A 21,065-nucleotide genomic window follows, 5' to 3' on the forward strand; every position below is an offset into this window, starting at 1 on the left:
TTTGTTTTCTTAAAACATTTTTACTCCTTTCAACCCAGAAACATCACAATCTAAGCGGACGAGAAGGGAGGGGTAGAGACGAGGGCATGGGCGGGTGGGGGTTTTGATCTGCGCCGGCGGAGGCCGAGCCGGGAAACCCTCTCCCCGCCTTTGGCGTCCCCTACCCCACCTCGGCGGGCGGCGGGCGGCGGGCGGGCGTGTGGGTGTTGAGGGGGCGCCCTCAGGGGCACTTCCGCTCCACGCACTGCTTCCCTCCCTCCTCATATTCCTGCTTGGAGATCCACATCTGCTGGAAAGTGCCCTGGGAGGGGAGAGGGGGGGACGACAGAGGCCATCAGGACGTCCCTGGAGGAAAGGGGGTGGGGGTGGGGGGTCGCGCCCTCCCACTTTCCACCCGTGCAGGCCCAGCCCCTTGGAAACCCTTCTCCTGCCCTCGGACCCCGGCCTTTCCACCCTCAGGGACCTCCCCAAGCCTCCCAGCCCTCCTTCCAATTCAGAGGGTGAATACCCCCCCGCTCACGTTGTTCAGTCAAGACGTTCGTTCATTCATTCAACAAGTATTTATTGCACGTCTGTCTGCCCTGGGCCCTGCGCTGGGCTAGAGCTGGGTAGTGGAGCTTACAGCCTCAGGCCAACCAGCCTCCCCGCCCCCCAGTTCCTCCTGTACCGGTCACTCCATCAGGCCTTACAAACTTGTCCAGTCTCCCACATTCCCAAGAAGAATCTTTGCTCTGCCCTCACTGGAGTTGTCTTGATTCTACATGCCACCCCCCCCCCCACGTTGAACTTTCCCCCTTGAGGGTCTCTTGTGCTGGGCATCTCGGACTGTCCCTTCTTTGATGGTTGCTTCATCTCTTCCTGAAAGCTGGTGCCTGGGTCCCTGGTACTGTCCCTTTTTCTCTCCTGGGCTCAGAGTCCTGAACCTGCTCATCCACTCCTAGGACTTCTGCTCAGGCACTAAAACTCCACCCCTCCCTCACCCTCCCCTTGCTGAACCCGAATACTAGACCCAAATACTCAGCTGTCTTTTGGGCACTTCCCTCTGAGTCCCTCAGGACTGCAAACTCAGCATGTGCACCACTGAGCTCCCCCAGGCCTGACCCAGACCTGCTCCGGTGGTCTCTCTCACCTCCTACACTAGCGCTGGCCAATATAGTGGTCACGGAGCACCTGAAAGGTGGCTAGTCGGAATTGAGATTGCTCTACGGTTATAAAATACACAACGGATACTGAAGACTAAGTCCAGGAAAGAGAATGTAAAAAAATATCATTTTTAGGGGCGCCCGGGTGGTTCAGTGGGTTAAAGCCTCTGCCTTCAGCTCAGGTCATGATCTCAGGGTCCTGGGATCAAACCCCGCATTGGGCTTTCTGCTCAGTGGGGAGCCTGCTTCCTCTTCTCTCTCTGCCTGCCTCTCTGCCTACTTGTGATCTCTGTCAAATAAATAAAATATTTTTTTAAATCTCATTTTTATATTGATCACATACTGAAATGATAACATTTTGGATATAAATAAGGTACATTTTGTTAAAGATTTTTTTTTTTTTTAAAGGAGGGACATCTGGCTGACTCCGTTTTTAAGTAATCTCTACACCCAATATGGGGCTCGAACTCACAAGCCCTAGAAGAGTCGCATTTCTACCAATTGAGCCAGGCAGGCATCCCAAATAAAGTATATTCTTTAAGCTTAATTTCTCCTGATTCTTGGGGCTCTTTTAAAGTACGGCTACTAGAAAATTTAAAGTCGGATGTGTGACTCGCATTACATTCCTGTTGGACACAGCTGCCAGGAGCCAGCACCCTGGGTGTCCTCCTGGGCTCCTTCCCTCTGTCTTCTTGGATCCAAATGCTGCCCACATCCCGTCCGTTGGACTTGTGATGGGCTTCAGGTTCCACAGCCTGACATGCACTGCTCTGTCAAGACCCCGTCACAGTGGAGCCCACAGCAGCCCTGTTCAAGCTGCTCTCCACTCGGCTGCCCCGGTGAGCTTACTGACCTCCGGTCCGACCGCGTCTGCCCATCGCCTAGGTCTTGCCTGCCTCTTTCCTTAGCCCAGGCACCATCTCTCCCTCTTTGCCTCGAGAGTTCTTAGTCTTCCATCTCAGCCTGAATGCTCCTTGGGAGGCCCTTCGTGACCCTTCGTGACCTAGATCAGGTCCTCCCTTGAAGGAACACCCCCACACTTTGTCTAAGGGCCTGCCCCTGGAGCAGGGGCCTAGGTCGGGCACGCAGGTGGGGCCACAGGAACTGTATGGCTGATAGGTTCCCGGCCCCCAGCTGACTTTGCACTGTCAGCTTCCTGTATTTCTTTTTTCTTTTTTTTTTTTTAAAGATTTTATTATTTATTTATATATTATCTCTGCTGAGCAGAGAGCCCAATGTGGGGCTCGATCCCAGGACCCTGAGACCATGACCTGAGCGGAAGGCAGAGGCTTAACCCACTGAGCCACCCAGGCACCCGCCCCAGCTTCCTGTATTTCTGACACTTGTCTGTCTCCCTAGGGGCTGCCCCTCTCTCTAGGCGTTGTCCTTCCCGGTATGTCATGGCCCCACTGTCCCCTCAGTGGGACTGACACCGTGAGATGATGTTTTCATCTCCAGCTCCCCACTCAGCGTCTTGCCTTTGCCCAACAGCAGGCCCAGACAGAACTCCCCACCTACTGCCCCAGAACCAGCCTGCCTGTCTCCCCTTCTATCTGCCTCTTACCCAGCACCCTGTCCTCACTGCTACTCACTCTGGGACTCCGGACCAATGGAAGGAGCCTCCTCGCAAGGTCCCCCCGTGTCCAGCTCACACCCTGATCTCCAGAGACTCATGCCTGACGTAGTCTTCCCAAACACGACTGGGACTGTCACACTTCCTCCTCGCCCCAAATCTTCAGTGTCTCTCCTCTGCTTAGCACAGTGGGAGCCTCAGCCACAGTCTCAACCCCCACCAGTCTCTCCAGCTTCCTGTCCTCCCTGATTTGTCCTGATGGCAGAGTCACCCTTCTGGGAGCACTAACTACTCTTTCTCAAAAATAAGAGTAAGGGTGGCTCAGTGGGTTAAAGCCTCTGCCTTCAGCTCAGTCCCTGATCCCAGGGTCCTGGGATGGAGCCCCGCGTTGGGCTCTCTGCTCAGTGGGGAGCCTGCTTCCCCCTCTCTCTCTCTCTCTGCCTGCCTCTCTGCTTACTTGTGATCTCTGTCTGTCAAATAAACAAAATCTTTAAATAAATAAAAATTTGTTGAATGAATGAATAAAGAGGCAAGGGGATGGAGCTGTGTGGGTCTGTCCCTTTCCCACAGCCAGGGCCCCTTCCCTCTCACCAGTGAGGCCAAAATGGAGCCCCCGATCCAGGGACTGAACTTGCGCTCCATGGTGCTGTTGCTGGCGATGAGTTTCAGCCGCATGCTCTGGGGGGAAAGAGGGGCTGGGGGAAGCAGACACCTGGGTTCCGGGAAGGGACAGGGCTGGAAGTGGGGAAGTCTGGGAAGCCACAGGGGGAGGGGTCTGCTCTGGTGGCCAGAAGCCTTGCTATTGGGGAAGGAGGAAGGGCGGTGTCCTGAAGAGCTAAGCCAGGACCCTGGTCGGGGTGGGCCCCTACCGGCGGAGTCTTCTGGGAAAGCTCCCGATTGAGCCTGTCTGTGAAGCCCTGGAGCAGCGTGTTCCCGCCAGTGACAATGACACTGCCGTACAGGCCCTGGGAGCAGGGAGGAGCGCGCCTTCAGGGCCCAGCCCCTGCCAGTCTCCCCGCGCCCCCCCCCCCCGCCCCTCTGCCCAGACACAGTCCCGGGCCTCACCGGGCGGATGTCGATGTCACACATGCCGATGCTGGTGGTCACCACGTGGCCCACACCCAGCATGGTGTTCCCCGACAGGCCCTGCAGAGAAAGGTGACCTGGGGTTTGGGGCCCTCTGCCCTCTCTCCCCAGACCCCAGGGATCCTTCCCAGCACCGACCCCCCCCCCCCCGCCCCCGCAACACGCTGGCGTCTGGGGAATCCAACCAGCCCCAACCAATACCGTCCCCGGGGGGGCCAACCTTGACATTGGAGGGATCGAACAGGCCCTCTGGAATGCGGAGCCTCTCGGCACCGTAGTCTGTGTTGTAGCCATTGGGCATCTCGTAGTGCACCGTGGGCATCTGTGCAGCCACCCTGCCCAGGAAACAGAGAGACTCTGCCTGGGGGTACTCACAGAGGACCAGGGGCACCCCCAGAGTCCCAGACCTGCCCTCTTGCCCACCCCTGGGCCGGGGGGTGCCACTTACTGCTCGTCATAGGGAGAGTCTGAGACCTGCAGCACAGAGGCCTGGAAGTCCTGAATCACCTCCTGAGGACCCAGGGAGCTGGTCAGGGCCCCGGCTCCCTCCGCAGCATCCCCAGGCTGCCCACCTGCCAGGCCTCCCTGTCCCTTCCCCTCTACTCAGGGCAGGGGACTAGCTGCTGGGGAGGGCCTGGGGCTGTTTCGGGGGACTCGCTCCTCACGTTGCACATGTAGTTGTGCCAGGACTTGGAAACCTGGGGTAGCTTCTCCTTCTTCCTCCAGTTCGGAGGGGCGCCCTCCCGGACGGGTTCCTGCGGGGGCACAAGGCCTCTGAGCACCCTTCCTCCACTCCACCCCTGTCCAGCCCCCCACGCCTGCTGCTGCTGCCAACAGGCACCGGGTTGTTTGCTCTGTTGCCTACAAAAGCGGTCTCTCCGCCTTCCCTTGTCAAAGGAGAGAGAACAGGGAGAGCCTGTCCGCATGTCCCCCACTCTTGCAGCAGGGACAGCTGATCTGAAAGCCCCCAGCCAGAGAAAGCTGAGGGCGCGGGGAATACAGCGGGAGACCAGAACCTTCAAGAAGCAGGCTTTTCCTGAGCCGTGTTCCATGGGGTGGGGGGTCCAGGGTGGACCCCGCAGGCAGTGTCTCAGCACTCCCAGCAGCCCCGTATGCTGTTAATGCCACTTTGCAGGGGGAAGAAACCAAGGTGCGGGGAGCTTTGATCTCCTGCTCTGGGTGGCACAGCGCTTACATGGCAAAGGCAGACCTTGAACCTGGGTCTATCCCGCTTGCCCTCATACATCCTGCTACTGGCTGGCTGTATGACCTTGGCCACATCCTCCAGCCTGTCCGATCTCCGATGCCTCGGTTGTAAATTAAGGAATTGGACCCAGGGTCCTCTGCTCCCTGCTCTGATATCTAGCGGGTCAGTGGGTCAACAGGCACAGGGCGAGTGCCCAAGACCCCCCGGAGACCCCACCTTTGCTGCAATCATGTAAGGCGGAATAATGTCAATGGCCATCTCCTGGAAGAGCTCCCGGCACTGCATGGAGATGAAGTCCCCTGCCAGCGGTGACTTGACGATGCCTGGAAAGGGAGGGGGGTGTTAGGGGCTGGATCCCCCCCCCCCGCCAACTAAAGCGTCCCCGACCCCTGTCGAGGCCCCCACCTTGTTGCAGGACGTAGCCATCATGTACTGGGATGGCTGTGGTGTGGGTGGCCCCACTGTCCAGCACCAGGCCCGTGGAACGTCCGTTTGCAAAGCTGGTGTGGGATGGGGAGGTCAAAGAGGTAGCAGCAGCAAGTGAGGGACTAGGGTTCAGGTCTGGCCTGGTCACTCTCTGCTTTCCTGGTCCAGCCCATCTCTCATTCTGGCTTATGACCCATCACTGGAGAAAGGTTCCTGAGACCCCTGTCTCTTCTTCCCTGTCTGAATCACAACTTCTTCCTCTTTCTCCTTCCTTCTGCCCTCCTAGTTTCTCTTTAGTCTTTGTTCAGTGCTTTGTGGGCACCTTGAGATGAGGGGCCCTATTGCCCCAGCGCCTAGCACAGGGGTCAGTGCAAGGCAGAGACTTTAAAAAATGAATGCTGATTGGCTGTTTGTGGAGGAAACTCCTCAATGCTAGATATTTCTCCCTGTTCTCTCCAGTACCAGCCCCTGCTGTCAATGTGGTCCCACTCTCCCCCACCCCCACTCCCCACCCTGGTTCAGCCTGATCCAAGGAATAGGAAAGAGCTGCTGATCTGGCCACCCCAGGGTCAAAGGCACTTAGCCCACAGGAGTCCTTCTGCACTAATGGTGTACAAGGTGGGTGTCTGCCCCTCCAGGACACTATCCCCACAGAATCAGGTCCAGCCTCCTGCTCTACACACTGCAATCCCCACCCTGGCCCTCCACCCAGCCAGAGCAGCCCATGCCAGAGGATACGCGGTGAGCACAGCCGTCTTGCATAAGAAGAAGGCAGGAATGTTGTACTGCTCGAACATCAGCTCTGTCAGCTTCTCCCGCTTGGCCCGTGTGTTCCACTGGGGAGAAAGTGCAGGAGGGGAGGCTTCAAAAAGGGAGAGGCACAGAAACGCACGCGCACACATGCACGCATTCACACACACACACACACACACACACACACACACACGAACTTGGACTGAAGACAGAGATCAAGTCTCTTGATCCACACAGACCTTTAGGGTGTGAGAACTATGAAGAATTTCAAAGGTTACAATCCAAACCCAGCTGAAGAAATCAAAACTCAGGGAGAGTGACTTGACCAAGTTCACACACAAAGCCCTTGGTAGAGCTTGGTAGAGTCATAGTCTCTTGACTTCTGGCCACTATCAAGAGGGCCACTGGCCACTTTATTGTACAAAGGAGTCAAAGTATATAGACTCCTTTGAGCCTCCAGTTTATCCCTCTCTTCCTCACTTTAAGCATCTCAGAAGCAAGAAAGCAGAGAAGAGGAATTCTGGTAGGAACTGTGGGTTAAATTAAAACATCCAATGTTATCCTCTTCCAAGATCCCAGCAAAAGGGTTAATTTAGGGGCATCTGCGTGGCTCAGTCAGTTAAGCATCTGCCTTCAGCTCACATCATGATCTCAGAGTACTGGTTTCAAGCCCTGCATCAGGTTCCCTGCTCAGCGGGAAGTCTGCCTTTCCCTCTGCCTTTCCCCCTACCTGTGCTTTCTCTCTCTCTGTCTCTCTCTCAAATAAATAAATAAAATTTTAAAAAGGGGGCTCAGTGGTGCCTGGGTGGCTCAGTGGGTTAAAGCCTCGGCCTTCGGCTCAGGTCATGATTCCAGGGTCCTGGGATCGAGCCCCGCATCGGGCTCTCTGCTCAGTGGGGAGCCTGCTTCCTCCTCTCTCTCTGCCTGCCTCTCTGCCTACTTGTGATCTCTGTCAAATAAATAAATAAAATCTTAAAAAAATAATAAACTAAAAAGGGGGCACAATTTAAAAAGATATAAACCCATGGCACCTGGCTGGCTTAGTTGGTAGAGTATGCAACTCTTGATCTTGGAGTCATGAGTTTGAGCCCTACATTGGGCATAGAGGTTACTTTTTAAAACAGGGGTGTGGGGTGCCAGGGTTGTGCAGTTGGTTAAGTGTCTGACTCTTGGTTTCAGCTCAGGTCGTGATCTCATGGTTGTGAGATCAAGCCCCTCATCGGGCTCTGTACTCAGTGCAGAGTCTGCTTGAGGTTCTCTCTCCCTCTCCCTCTGCCCTTCCTGCTTGTGCTCTCTCTCTCTAAAATAAATTAGGAAATCTTAAAAAAAAAGGGGGGGCGCCTGGGTGGCTCAGTGGGTTAAGCCGCTGCCTTCGGCTCAGGTCATGATCTCAGGGTCCTGGGATCGAGTCCCACATTGGGCTCTCTGCTCAGCAGGGAAGCCTGCTTCCTCCTCTCTCTCTCTCTCTGCCTGCCTCTCTGCCTACTTGTGATCTCTCTCTGTCAAATAAATAAATAACATCTTTAAAAAAAAAAAAAAAAAGGACACAAAGCCACAAAAGCCAACCAGCACATGAGAAGATGCTCAGCATTGTTAGCCATTAGGGATATGAAATTTGAAAGCACAATGAGATACCACTTCATACCCACTAGAGTGTTGATAATAATTAAGGAAGAAAGAAGGACATAGAAACACTGAAACCCTTGTACATTGCGGTGGGAAGATGAAATTGCTCAGCCACTACGGAAAACAATCAGTTTCTCAAAAAGTTAAACACAGAATTACCATATGACCCAGCAATTCCACTCCTAGTTCCATATCCAAAAAATAACTGAAAACAGGTACTGAAATAAATCCACATACACAACTATTCAAAACAGCACTATCCACAATAGCCACAGATGGAAACAACCCAAAAGTCCATGAGTGGATGAATTGGAAAAACAAATTGTGGTACAGCCATACAGTGGAATGCTACTCAGCCATGAAACAGAATAAAATGCCAAATAAATGCTACAGCATGGATGAACCTTGAAAATATTATGCTAAGTGAAAGAATACAGACATGAGAAGTCACATGTTGTATGATTCCATTTATAAGAAAGATCCAGAATAGATACAGTCATTGAGACACAAACCAGACTGATGGCTGCCAAGAGGAGGGAGAGTAGAGAGAAACTGGTTAATATAAATGTACTTTCTGGGGCACCCGGGTGGCTCAGTGGGTTAAGCCTCTGCCTTCGGCTCAGGTCATGGTCTCAGGGTCCTGGGATCGAGTCCCACATTGGGCTCACTGCTCAGCAGGGAGCCTGCTTACCTTCCTCTCTCTCTCTGCCTGCCTCTCTGCCTACTTGTGATCTCTCTCTCTCTTTCAAATAAATAAATAAAATCTTAGAAAAAGAAAAGAAAATGTACTTTCTTTTGGGGTGGTGAAAATGTTGGGGAACTAGATAAAGATGATGGCTACACAACATTGTGAATGTATTACATGCCATTGAATTGTTAACATTAAAAAAGTTAATTTTCTGTTGTGTGAATTTTACCTCAAAAATGAGATAGAAGAAGAGATAGAGAGGCACCCTCAAGGTTTGGGAATAATAAGGAAGGAAAAAAGAGCAACATAGTTTTGAAGGTTGGAAATCAGATAGTTAAGTGGTAACTGATTTAACAGATTCAAGAACATGGACTCCTAAGTTGGTAGTGGAAAAAGCCAGGAACAACCTGTGTCAAACTGTAGAATCCTCAGAGGGTTCAGGAATTGGTAGTTTCAGGTACCTGTGGCAGTTAAGGTCAAGGGCAAGCTAAAATAAGATTGTTTAAAGCCATTCAAGTGACAGCTCCCAAAACTCTCTCCCCAGTTCCATGTCACTGGGATAGTACCCACCCCAACCTCTGCAGAAGACTGGAGATTTATTCCCTAGAGTAAAACTGAGGGCCTCTGTCCTGGTGAGACACTTGACACAGTCAGGAGTGAAGACATTATACTTAAAACAGGAGAAGTAAGTGATTCCATGCATATTAAATGGTGATAAACTCAGCCCTATTCCCTCACTTGGCTCCCAGAAAGGGGATGGCCAGTCCTGTCTGTAGGGTACAAGTCTTTCCCATGAGTTACATCAGAGATCTAAAGATGCCAATTATCAGAGGCTGCTTAACAATCATCCCAGGCAAGTCATCCTGTAGCAACATCCTTTATCATGACAGTCAATGAGTGCCTCCAACCAGTGTTTCAGTCCACCACTTGCAAACATAAGCACACAACCAAGGATTTCTCAGAATCTGAGAAAAGTCTCACAAATGAGATAGAGACCTCCCAAAAAGGGCATGGGGGAAAAGCAATTTGGAAGAACAGAGATCATGCAGGGAAATGAAAACTTCCCAAAACAGAAACAAAACTAATATTATTCTGAGAAAACACATGATACTGCACCCATAAAAGAAGGACTGAAAGTCCTAAAAAGTAATATTCATGGAACAAAAAGAGCTCTTGGAGATTGAAAGTACAGGAGGAGAGATGAAGAAATCAATAGAAGGGCTGAAAATAAAGTTGAGGGAATATCTTGGTAATTAGAGGAAAAGAGAAAAGGAAGGAAAACACAAGAAAAAAAGACAAGGAAATGAGAGGACCAGTTCAGGAGGTGCAAAATCCAAATGATATTTTCCAAAAGACATAACAGAGAATATTGGGAGACATATTGGGGTGCCTGGGTGGCTCAGTTGTTAAGTGTCTGCCTTTGGCTGGGGTCATGATCCCAGGTTCCTGGGATCAAGCCCCACATTGGGCTCCCTGCTGAGCGGGAAGTCTGCTTCTCCCTCTTCTGTTTCTGCTCTGTTTCTGCTCTCGCTGTCTCTCTTTGTCTAATAAATAAATAAATAAAATATTTTTTAAAAAAGAAATATATTATCAAATAAATAATTAAAACTACTTAATTAAATAATTACTGACGTATTTTTTCACAGAATTGAAAGACATAGGTTTTCATATTGAAGGGACATACTGAGTTTTTAGAGCAATGGATGAAAATTAAACAATACAATATGGAGAAATTACACAGCACGAAAGACAAAGTGAAAATTCTACAAACTTTCACAAAGAAAAACATTACACCAAAAGTTTATGAATTAGATAGTTCTGTCGTGTGTGTGTGTGTGTGTGTGTGTGTGTGTGTTTTGTTTTGTTTGTAAATTTTTAAAAATTTTTTTATAAACAAATAATGTATTTTTATCCTCAGGGGTATAGGTCTGTGAATCACCAGGGCTCTGCCTTCTTGATGGCAACAATAGGTGCTAGAAGCACCTTCAAGATTTTAAAGAAAAATTATTTCCAATCTGGAATGTTATACCTAGCTAAGCTATCAATCAACATCAGACATGCAAGGTCTTAAAAATTTTACTTCTCATGACCTTTCTAAGGCGGTTACTAGAGGATGTGCTCCAGGAAAACAAGGGAGTACATCAAGAAAGGAGTAATGAGATATAAGAAATAGGACCTCTAGCATAGGAAAGAGGTGAAGGGATGCTTTAAGAAGAAGGCGAAGAGAGATGTCAGGATGAGAGCTATGTCCTTTGTGTAGAAGGAAACAAGTCCAAGGTGGAGCAAATCAGTGGATCTTTGGAGAGACTTCTTCAAGAAGATGAAATTGATAGAATATCTAATGGAGGGGTGCCTCCATTTTTTTAAAAAAGATGTTATTTATTTATTTGACAGAGAGAGAGAGATCACAAGTAGGCAGAGAGGCAGGTGGAGAGAGAGGGGGAAGCAGGCTCCCTGCTAAGCAGGGAGCCTGATGTGGGGCTCGATCCCAGGACCCTGGAATCATGACCTGAGCCAAAGGCAGCCACTTAACTGAGCCACCCAGGTGCCCCAGAAAATGATTTTTTAAAAAATTTAAAATAAAACTATATTTAAAGGTGGGGAATGAGGGAAGTGTGTAGTGTGAGCTGAAGGAGGAAAGAGAGCTCAAGGTTTTCTTCCTTCCTTCCTTCCTTCCTTCCTTCCTTTCTTCCTTTCTTAGAGAGTGTGCATGTGCCCAAGGCAGGGGAGGGTCATAGGCACAGAGAGAGAGAGAGAGAGAGAATGAATATCCCAAGCAGGATCCCGCTCAGCATGAAGCTCCAGGTGGGGCTCAATCTCAGGACCCTGAGATCATACCCTGAGCCAAAATCAAGCGTCCCAACATTCTACCGATTTTCTATAGTGGGAAACCAATGCCTGAAACTGTAAAGTCCATAAGCAGCATTTTGAGTGTGATATTTAGAGATATGGAAGAACATGACAAAACTTATCTAAAAGAAAAGCAGGTGCCTCTGGAAAAGGGGAATGGAAAGAAGGGGATATGAATGGTAGTTCTTTCCTTAACATAGTTTATAAAGCAAACTGATTATGTACATATACAACATTGGCAAAATTTTTAAGTTAAAAGATCCAAAAAGGACTTTGGTGGGGGGGAGGGGAGGAACAGCAGTAAATAAGCCAGAATACATAAAAGATATGAATGGATAAAACAGGAGGAGGGAGAGGGATAAAGACTAAAACCAGAGAGGAAAAAAGTGCTTGAAGGTGGCGTGGAGTTGGAAGAAAAGTCCGAAAAGTTAAGTGGAGTGATGATGGATGGCAGACGCTTTAAGGGTGGGGAAGAGGAGTGAAAGGCAGAAAGGAGGCAGGGAGCCCCTGGGGCAGGACTGGGGTTTGGGTAAGGCACTTACCGGGGCCTCGGACATGAGCACTGGGTGCAGGTTGGGCTCAGACTTGACGTGTTTACTGTAGGTATGATCCAGAATGGCACGGAAGCATTCCCAGTCCTCAACTGGGGCCAGGAGACCAGCATGGAGAGATGAGGGTGGGCCAGCAAGGGTCCAGGGACAGGAAGCAAAGCAAGGAGGGAGGCCAAGTCCAGGGGAGGGGAAGTGAGATCAGTTCCGGCAGAAATCCCCCCTTCCTAGGTATCTGTCGGGCCCCTGGGCTGGGAACCAGGCAGCTGTGGGCAGCTGCAAGGTAGACTCCATGGGTGTGGGGTGATGTGTCCCGGGTTGTGGTGTGTGGGCTCCGGGTCTGTGGCGGGAGACGGTGGGTGGGGGCTCCTTACTCATGCCATTCTTGAGGGGCGACATGACCTCCGCTCCATCCCGAGGCACATGCAGGGCGTTGGTGTCGATGTGGAAGATCTTCCCTTTCTTCTCTTTCTCCCCCTCCAACTCCAGCCCGCCCCCCTCCTCCGCGGCCAGCAGCCCCACCGTGGTGGGGAAGTCAGCCTGGAGGGAACATGGGCAGGAAGAGGGATCAACCTCCTGCCCCTGGCCAGGCCCATAGCAAGGTCCTCAGCCCGCCCATGGGTTCATTCCCACATTCCTGGTCTCCAGAGCTTCTCTCTGGGTTGTGAGAACCCTGGGTCACTAGGAAGCATGGAGCAGAGTCTGGAGCTCCTAGGACTCAGGGATGGGGCTGAAAAGCTCACCTTGGGGCAGTCCTCCCCAGCGTACCCAGCGCGGACTGAGAAGGAGCCAATGTCAAAGACCAGCGCTCCCACCTCATCTGTGCAGGGAGACAGGTGTATGAGGGGACTTATTCCAAACTCTCGCCGCTATCCACCCCCACGCCCCCCCACCCTCGGCCCTGGATAGCTCTGAGGTCAGGAGGTCAGGGCAGAGACACAGTTTCGCCACCTTCAACGCTTGCCAGGGCAGGGCAGGTGGGAGCTCCGCCTGGAGTCTGGGGTCCTGGGAGTGGGCTCAAGCCTACAGAGTCCCTTCTTGCCCGGTGGCCCTATTCAGGCCACTCTCTTTGCCAAGAAAGAAGGGGCCGGAGGCGGGGTGCGGGAGGAGGTGAGTTGGATGGTGGAGAGTGAGCCCAGTGCGCGGAAGCTACCGACCCGGGAGGACCAAGGTAGGAGTGGCGCAGGACCCAAACCCGTTCGAGCGCCCGGTGACAGGCCCTGGGGTGCCCAGAGCTTAGGTCGCGCGGGTTCGAGGTGCAGGGCTGCCGGTGAGGCCGTGACAGGCTGGGGAGCCTGAAGCCCGAAGTTAGCTCACCTCCGCCGTAGACGCCCCCGCTCATAATGCCCTCTCAGCGTTGCTCACGGCCCGTGGGCGGCGGCGGGATCAGCACCGAGGCGGCCGGACAGCTCCCGGGATCCCGGGCGGGGCGGGTCGCGCGGTGGCCAATCAGGAGGCCGGATCCCCCGCCCCCAATGGCGCCGCCGATTGGCTACAAGGCTAGACAATAACCTGACCGGGGGCTGCTGCTTTAAAGGGGCAGACACCGCAACTTTAAGATTTGGGAGAGGATAGCCAAGGACTTTGAGACTGACCCCAAGGGATAGCCAGGTAGAGAGCAGGCGTACGAAAGAGATGGAAACCTTGTCCATCTGGACCAGGACGCCGCGGGATGACTGATGGGATCCCTGCTCCATTACTTTTGTAAATGGGGTGGAGGAGAGGGCACCGTAGTCCTGGAGAGTTGTCCATTCTCGGGCTCCTGAGCAAGGTTCTGCCATATTCAAGCCTGAATGAAATCACAGGGCAAAGGAGGGAAAGGAAGAAGGGAAGAAGGAGAGGCACAGGAGGGGGTGTGTCTCCATCTTCTCCCTGTTTCTTCCCACCCTTGTCTTTCTAATGGCCCCTCTTTTCCATTCTCATCTCAGGTGCGTGGGCCCTATACATACACGTGTACCCGTGCTCAGCTAACCCATCTTTAGCTTCCTTCCCTCATTAGTTCTCTCCAGCTCTTTTCCTGGCCTGCCACCACCTCCACAGCAGTTTTAATAGCAAAGGGGAAGGCGCAGCTCCGACAGCCTGGCTTAGCTGAAAGACTCTTACGTGAACATGTGTGTAGATGTGTCCCTGAATGTACGGGTTTATGAGTGTCAGGGTATGTGTTCATATGCATGTGTGTGCGTGTGTATGTATATGCATGTGAATACGTTTTTTTTTTTTTAAGATTTTATTCATTTATTTTTTTTAAGATTTTATTCATTTATTTGACAAGTAGGCAGGCAGAGACAGGCAGAGAGAGGGAGGAAGCAGGCTCCCTGCTGAGCAGAGAGCCCGATGTGGGGCTCGATCCCAGGACCCTGAGATCATGATCTGAGCCGAAGGCAGAGGCTCAATCCACTGAGCCACCCAGGCGCCCCAATACTTTTGCTCTGAGGGCACTACCACCTACTTGCTGAGGGTGGGGGGAGCAATAAGACCATGGATGGTGAGTTTCAGCCCCCCCACCAAAGACCATAGATGGCACAGGGAGAGGGTACCTTGTGACAGCCAATGCCCCAGCAGTTTCTCTGCTCACCAGATGCCCATTCTGGAAGAGGCTTCGCCCGCCCCTCCCCCACAAGGGACAGATGGTTTAAGATGGCTCATTGATTACCCATTGGCAACAATGGTATTTCACATGCCCAAAGCTGGCTGGGAGTCCAGGCCTGGCGCCTCAGACTGGAGGTGTCCAGGCTTAAGTGGGAGGGGTGAGCTGTAGGGGAGAAAGCTGACTCTATTGGGAAACTGAAATATTCCTGAGTGACCTAGTTATTGGCCTCTATAAATGAGACCTGGATGACTGAATGAGCCCCTTGACCTCTTGGCACCTGCGTTTCTTTATTGTTCACAATTATTGTTATTATTATTATTGTTTCTGTTGTTATTGCTGAGGTGAGACTTACAGGGACACTGGAGTGGAAAGTGATTCTATTCGCAGCCTGCCCCTCTCCTTTTGTTGACATTTAATGACATTGCTTCACTCCTCTGTCACCCCATCCCTTAACCCGGTCGGGTCTGTTTCAGAGACTGCCCCAAGTCAGGAGAAACCTCACTGATAATGGGTCCAGCCCCTGGATTTACAGGGATTTCCCCAGACGGAGGCACAGCCCTGTCTTGGGTCACACACCCGACCGGGGCAGAGCCTGAGCTAGAACTCACATCTCTGATCAGCCAGTTGAGACATGACCTTATTTCATAATACTTCTGTGTCCCAGTCCAAGCTTCACCATCCCTAGCTGAAGGATGGCTGGGAGTGAGGACACAGTCTGATGCCAGAATCAAGTATCTGGCTAAGAGCTAGACATGCAGGACTGTTCAGTAAACACTAGTCCTAAGTAAACACTGGGGAGTTTTTGAGGCTTTACTACCATTATTCGTAAGTTAGAAATTGGTAGTGTTGTAATAAGAACTGAATTTTCCTCTCATGGTTGGTGGAGAAACTACAGCTGGCTGATTACACCCCTGGACTTGATTTACCTCCCAGTCAACTGTGGCCAATTTCCATGGGTCATTCTGTTGTATTATGATTCTGCTGCATTATGTATATAGTTCAGGTAAAAGATTACTAATATATTTCACCATCCACTCATTGATTCAGCAAACATCTTTGTGCAAGGCATGGGAGTACCAAGATGCGTAAAATCTATCCCTGCTCTCCAGGGGTTTTGGTGCAATGAGGAGCTCAGACATGCATGAAGGTGGGGGGAAGTGAGGGCCTGGAGGAGGGAGGGGCTACCTGTCTCTCAAAGCTCAGGGAAGCTTCTAGAAGTGAAGTGTGAGCTGAATTGTGAAGAATGAATAGGGTTTCACTGGTGAACAAGGTGGGTCTTCCACACCGAGAATAGCATGTGCAAAGTTCTAGAGACATGAACATTTCTGGCATACATGGAGTCAGGAGCTCAGGCTTGAAGGAGGGTTGCAGATAAGCTGATGGCAGAGACCAGAGTCAGGGGAAAATGAGACTAGAAAAGTGGCCAGAGACCAACTCGTTCATACTTAAACTCTATTTTGATTTGGCAAACACAAAACATCCAGTGCCTGGATGTAAAGCATTATAAGTGCTTTACAAATGTTAAGTAATTTAGCTCTTGTAATAATCCGACTATCATCCCCACTTTGCATGGGAAACAGGCATGGAGAGATCAAGTGACTGGGCCAAGGTCGCTCAGCTAGTACATGACAGAGCTGAGGTTTGAACTGTAGTGTGTGAAAAGTACTGATCCTGGGGGAAATGTTACCTTGCTTCTGTTCATTTCATAAATGTTCTCTAGGGGCCTGATAGACACCAGGAATAACATGGCTCATATAAGTTGATGTGACTCTCCTAGGGTTTAATGTCTATGCTGGAAGATGGACGGTTAAAAAATTAATTCCACAAAATCATCTGGAAGTTCTCACATTCCAAGCCCACATTCGGGGTGGCCAAAGACGGACATCTGGTCATGAGGTGAAAGGTGGTGGGGCCTGCACCCTCAGACCCCACACCTTGGAAGTGATTTGGCATCTTGTGATGGTCTATTCCTTGCTCAATGAGCTCTCCCCCAGTCCTCTGCCAGAAAAATCAAGAGTCTTGGCTTCACAGGGAGCCCCTCCCTAGTGAAAGTGGTGAGCGCCCAGAAAAGGCCGCAATAGGAGTGGAGCCAGCATTGCAGTGGAGCACAAACAACAGTGCAGTCGGGGAGGCAATATTTAAATGAAGCCTGTGAAAATGGAACCGAATTTTCCCAGCTGACAAAGAAGTCGTCTTGGAGTGGGGGTGGAAGGCATTCTGGGAGGGGACAAGACCCAGCCTGTGTGTCATGAAGTTTGGCCCTTCTCATGGAATCAGTGGGCAACTACTGCATAGTTTTGTCTTTTTTTTTTTTTTTAAGATTTTATTTATTTATTTGACATGAATGAGAGAGAGAGAGCATGAGAGGGGAGAAGGTCAGAGGGAGAAGCAGACTCTGCATGAAGCTGGGAGCCTGATGCGGGGACTCGATCCTGGGACTCTAGAATCATGACCTGAGCCGAAGGCAGTTGCTTAACCAACTGAGCCATCCAGGCACCCTACTGCACAGTTTTGAACAATGAAGTTATATGATTTAACTTGCATTTTAGAAAGGTATATCTGGAAGCTATTTGGCAGATGAATAGAGAGGAACTAACTTAGAGGCCAGGATACAGGCTAGGACTAGGGTAATAGTATTTGGCATATGGCGGAAGGGATGGATTTAAGCAATATACAAGAGGTAGCATGGACAAGATGTATCCACCAGTGACACAGATTGCTAGCTTTACATCAATGGCCGTCTCCCTTCTTTCTTTATTAATGTTTTAGGTGGGTATATGGCTAAAGACTACATTTCCCAGCCTTCCTTGCAATTGGCCAATCTCTGAGCAGAAGTTAGTGTTGTCCTCAAACAGGAAAGAACTTACGTTTTCTACCCCAGGTATGATTGTGGAATGCTGCTCAGGCCATACTAGACACAGAGGTGGATGCTAGGTGCTGAGGATGGCAGGCATGCCCCCACAGTCCTGGAGATCTATTTTAAAGTTGTCTTGGGGCGCCTGGGTGGCTCAGTTAGTTAAGCATCTGCCTTTGGCTCAGGTCATGATCCCAGCGTCCTGGGATCCAGCCCTGTGTCCAGCTTCCTACTCAGCCGGGAATCTGCTTCTCCCTCTGCCCCTTCCCACCGCTTATGGTTTCTCTCAAATAAATAAATAAAATCTATAGATAAATAAATAAATAGTCTCTTAAGCGGTCGAATTTTGGGGACTCTTTGTTATAGCAGCTTGGCCTAGATCTTTTCTTTTTTTTTTTTTTAAGATTTTATTTATTTATTTGACAGAGAGAGAGATCACAAGTAGGCAGAGAGGGAGGGGGAAGCAGGCTCCCCGCTGAGCAGAGAGCCCCATGTGGGGCTCCATCCCAGGACCCAAGACCATGACCTGAGCCGAAGGCAGAGGCTTAACCCACTGAGCCACCTAGGTGCCCCTTGGCCTAGATCTTAACTAGCTGATCATCTCTGGATACGGGGAATGAGGGTGTGAGAAGCTCCTGAGTGGGCAGTGATGCCATTAACTGGGCCAAGAGATTCAGAGACGAGTAGTGTTGGGCAGGGTGGGATGGGGTAGAAGAGGATTAATTTAGTTTTGAACGTGTTGGAGGCGACATGTCTGTGACCAGTGGTATAGAGTAAATGGTTTAAAAATCAGCTCTTCTGGGGGCACCTGGTTGGCTCAGTGGATTAAAGCCTCTGCCTTGGGTCCTGGTGCAAGCCCCACATCGGGCTCTCTGCTCAGTGGGGAGCCTGCTTTCCCCCTCTCTGCCTGCCTCTCTGCCTACTTGTGATCTCTGTCTGCCAAATAAATAAATAAAATCTTAAAAAAAAAAAATCAGCTCTTCTGGAAAGGGGAGCCCTGAAAAGTTACTTCTATCCACATGACTTCACTGAACAAGGAGCTGGGAAGAGAGGTGCACACTGGGTTCTTGTGAGCCGGTGTGAACAGACACGCTGACTCCAGCACACCTCTGTCTGTGAGCAACCACGTGAAGATACTCAGGTTGCAGTTAGACACATACCAAGTCTACACCGGGGGTGGGGAGGGTGGGGAAGAACTCTGGGCCTGACCTGGAGATTTGAGAGGTATAAGCAATTCGAGGACAGTCACAGTAATGGAGGAAGGCACCCGTGGGAAAAGGAGGCTGAGACTGGGATCCTGAGAGAAACAATGTTCATGGAGGCCTGGAGGACCGAGGAGAAGCCTGAAAAAGGAGAGACAGAGGAAGGAGGAAGCGGCCCGTGCCCCGTGAGAGCCGGGGTCTCCACATGTGCTCCAGGGCTCCCGCTTTCTCAGAGAAATTGGTCACCATTGGCCATTCCCCAACCCTTCTGTATCCTTCACCTCCCCCAGACCCCTTCCTTCCCATTATCATCTACAGAAGTTCCAGTAGCTCCTAACACAACGCAAATACCTTGACTTCAGATTTTCCTCTCACCATAGGTAGCTCCACCTTTCCACCCCCACCCCTTCCAAGTCAAGATTCCCAGAACTTTGGCCACTTTGGTTATCTCCACTGCCTCCTTTTTTTTTTTTTTTTTTCCTTTTTCTTTTTTACTTACCTTCAGCCCACCACAAGCAAAGCAGTCACTGCAAGCGCTCTTGCAAAGTCACCGATGGCCTCCACGTTACTTAATCTCATGAACACTTCTCAGTCCAGTCTTGCTTCATCCCTCCACAGCGTTGAACAGAGTTTGCCATCCCTTTTTGGAACATCCTTTTCTTTAGGGTTCCAGAACTCCACATTCTCCTGATTTTCCTGTTAGCTCTCTGGCTTCTCCTTTGGCAGCCTGTTCTCCTCTGCCTGACCTCTAATGTTGGAGTTCCTCAGGGCTTGGTCTTTGGCCATCTTGTCTTTTCCCTGAACCTCTTTATGACTTCATCTGTTCTAAAATGCCACTCATTCTCAAGGCTCGATTCCAACTCATATTATTCTGCTGAGCCCCAGACCTCCGTTGACAGCCACCAAATATTCTTCTCTGCACATCTCCTAGGCACTACAAACCTAACATGTCCCAACTTAAAACTTTTGATCTTCCTTCCCAAATGTGTCCCCTCTCAAATGTTCTCCTCTCAGCAAATGGCACTTCCAAACCAGCAGCACTAATTGTCATTTCAATGATCATCTACCATCTGTCTCCTCCGTAAACTGTAACCTCGTGGTTGTATCCTCCAAGCCTAGGATGGTGCCTTGTACATCACTGAGACTAAGCGAACGAACGTTTGCTGCATGAGTTAGAACAAAGAAGCATATTAGCCAAAAGTGAGAGGAAAAGTGAAGCCAAAAGTGAGAGGAAGCGATGTCAGATGCACTACAGAGATTAATAAAATTGGGTTCTGGTCCTAGGCTGCCAGTTTTCTAAGTGACTTTTGGAAAGTCACTTCGCCCATCTGTAGATTGACAGGAAATTGAAGTGAATTATGTATAAGGTCCCTTCCAAATTCTAATGCCTAACTGACATCTATCATCTACTGCTAATATGTCATTGAATTGGTGCGTGCACATAAAAGATTTGTGCATAACAAAGAATGTGACTTTGGTTTCTTTTCTTTTTTTTAAAGTTTTTTTTTTTTTTTTTTGGACAGAGAGATCACAAGTAGGCAGAGAGGCAGGCAGAGAGAGAGGAAGGGATGCAGGTTCCCCGCTGAGCAGAGAGGGCGATATGGGGCTCAATCTCAGGACCCTAAGATCATGACCTGAGCCGAAGGCAGAGGCTTAACCCACTGAGCCATCCCAGCGCCCCTCTTATTTTCTTTAAAAGCAAAAAACAAAAAAGAGAAAACTGTACTTTGAAAGCTTTTTGGAATGCCTTTAAGCTTTTGTAATGCCTGAGTTGAGACTACAAGAAGTTGTCTGCTTTGGTACTTTCACTTTTCCATCGGATGAGGGCTCAGTGAAGGCCGGTCATTTGACTTGAACCTTCCAAAGCATTTCCACAATGTCACAATCTCCTAACGATCGAACGTGACTGGCAGGGCAGGCAGCGGTCAACACTCATTTTACAGATGTGGAAACTAAGGCCTATGCTTACATTCTCAGTCCTTTACAGGGAGGGTGCATGAGAGCGTTCCTCCAGAGGCCAGTATTGATAATTACCGCACAATTAAGTCGCTAAAGCTGCCTTGGTTCCTATCTCAACTCCGCAGTCCTAGGAACCTGCTTCCACTACTATAAAATGGGGACAATGCTAGTCCTGACATTCACAGCACTGTCGTGAGGATTAAATAAATATGGAACTCAGTAAATATGAGGTATTGTTACAGGGTCACGCGCTCCAGTAGAGTTCTACAAAAGCCCACGCTGGGGGACTTCCCGGGCACGACTCTTCTCACCATTCCCAAGTTCAGGGGACCGCACCACTCCTCGGGGACTTTCAGAAGAGCCGTTCTCTCCCTCCGCCGCGTCAGGGCCGCGGGCCCAGGGCGGTGCGGGTCGGGATCTCACCCTCTCGGTCCTGTCCGTAGAGGGGCGTGGTCTCACGGGGCAGGGGCGTGGCGAACCAAGAACTGGGGCGTCAAGCTCCCCGGCCCAGTGTGGAGCCGCCCAGTCCGGGAGGGTGGGTCACGTGACCAGCGAGCGGGT

At 50.6% G+C, this 21,065-nt stretch overlaps 1 protein-coding gene across 3 annotated transcripts; it reads right to left on the reverse strand.

The window, feature by feature from the left end:
- On the reverse strand, positions 1 to 20,973 carry ACTL6B (actin like 6B). 3 transcript variants are annotated; one of them, XM_082712912.1, is made up of 15 exons: positions 20,816 to 20,973; positions 13,217 to 13,688; positions 12,643 to 12,719; positions 12,274 to 12,439; positions 11,894 to 11,994; positions 6,173 to 6,270; positions 5,414 to 5,508; positions 5,225 to 5,331; positions 4,467 to 4,556; positions 4,250 to 4,311; positions 4,022 to 4,136; positions 3,781 to 3,861; positions 3,585 to 3,680; positions 3,307 to 3,393; positions 1 to 301 (listed from the first exon to the last, which is right to left on the reverse strand). In XM_082712912.1, exons 2-15 carry the CDS (start codon positions 13,239 to 13,241, stop codon positions 221 to 223), a joined length of 1,281 nt encoding a protein of 426 aa, XP_082569038.1. In that variant the 5' UTR covers positions 13,242 to 13,688; positions 20,816 to 20,973; the 3' UTR covers positions 1 to 220. The 3 variants fall into 3 exon arrangements, 2 of the variants coding, with proteins under 2 accessions (XP_082569038.1, XP_082569037.1); XM_082712911.1 differs by having other exon boundaries at positions 19,045 to 20,973; XR_014306099.1 differs by lacking the exon at positions 20,816 to 20,973 and having other exon boundaries at positions 3,307 to 3,410.
- Between the last annotated feature and the right edge of the window lie 92 nt (positions 20,974 to 21,065).

The sequence above is a fragment of the Mustela nivalis genome (genome assembly GCF_964662115.1).
Source record: "Mustela nivalis genome assembly, chromosome: 19".
Classification (NCBI taxonomy): Eukaryota; Metazoa; Chordata; class Mammalia; order Carnivora; family Mustelidae; genus Mustela; species Mustela nivalis.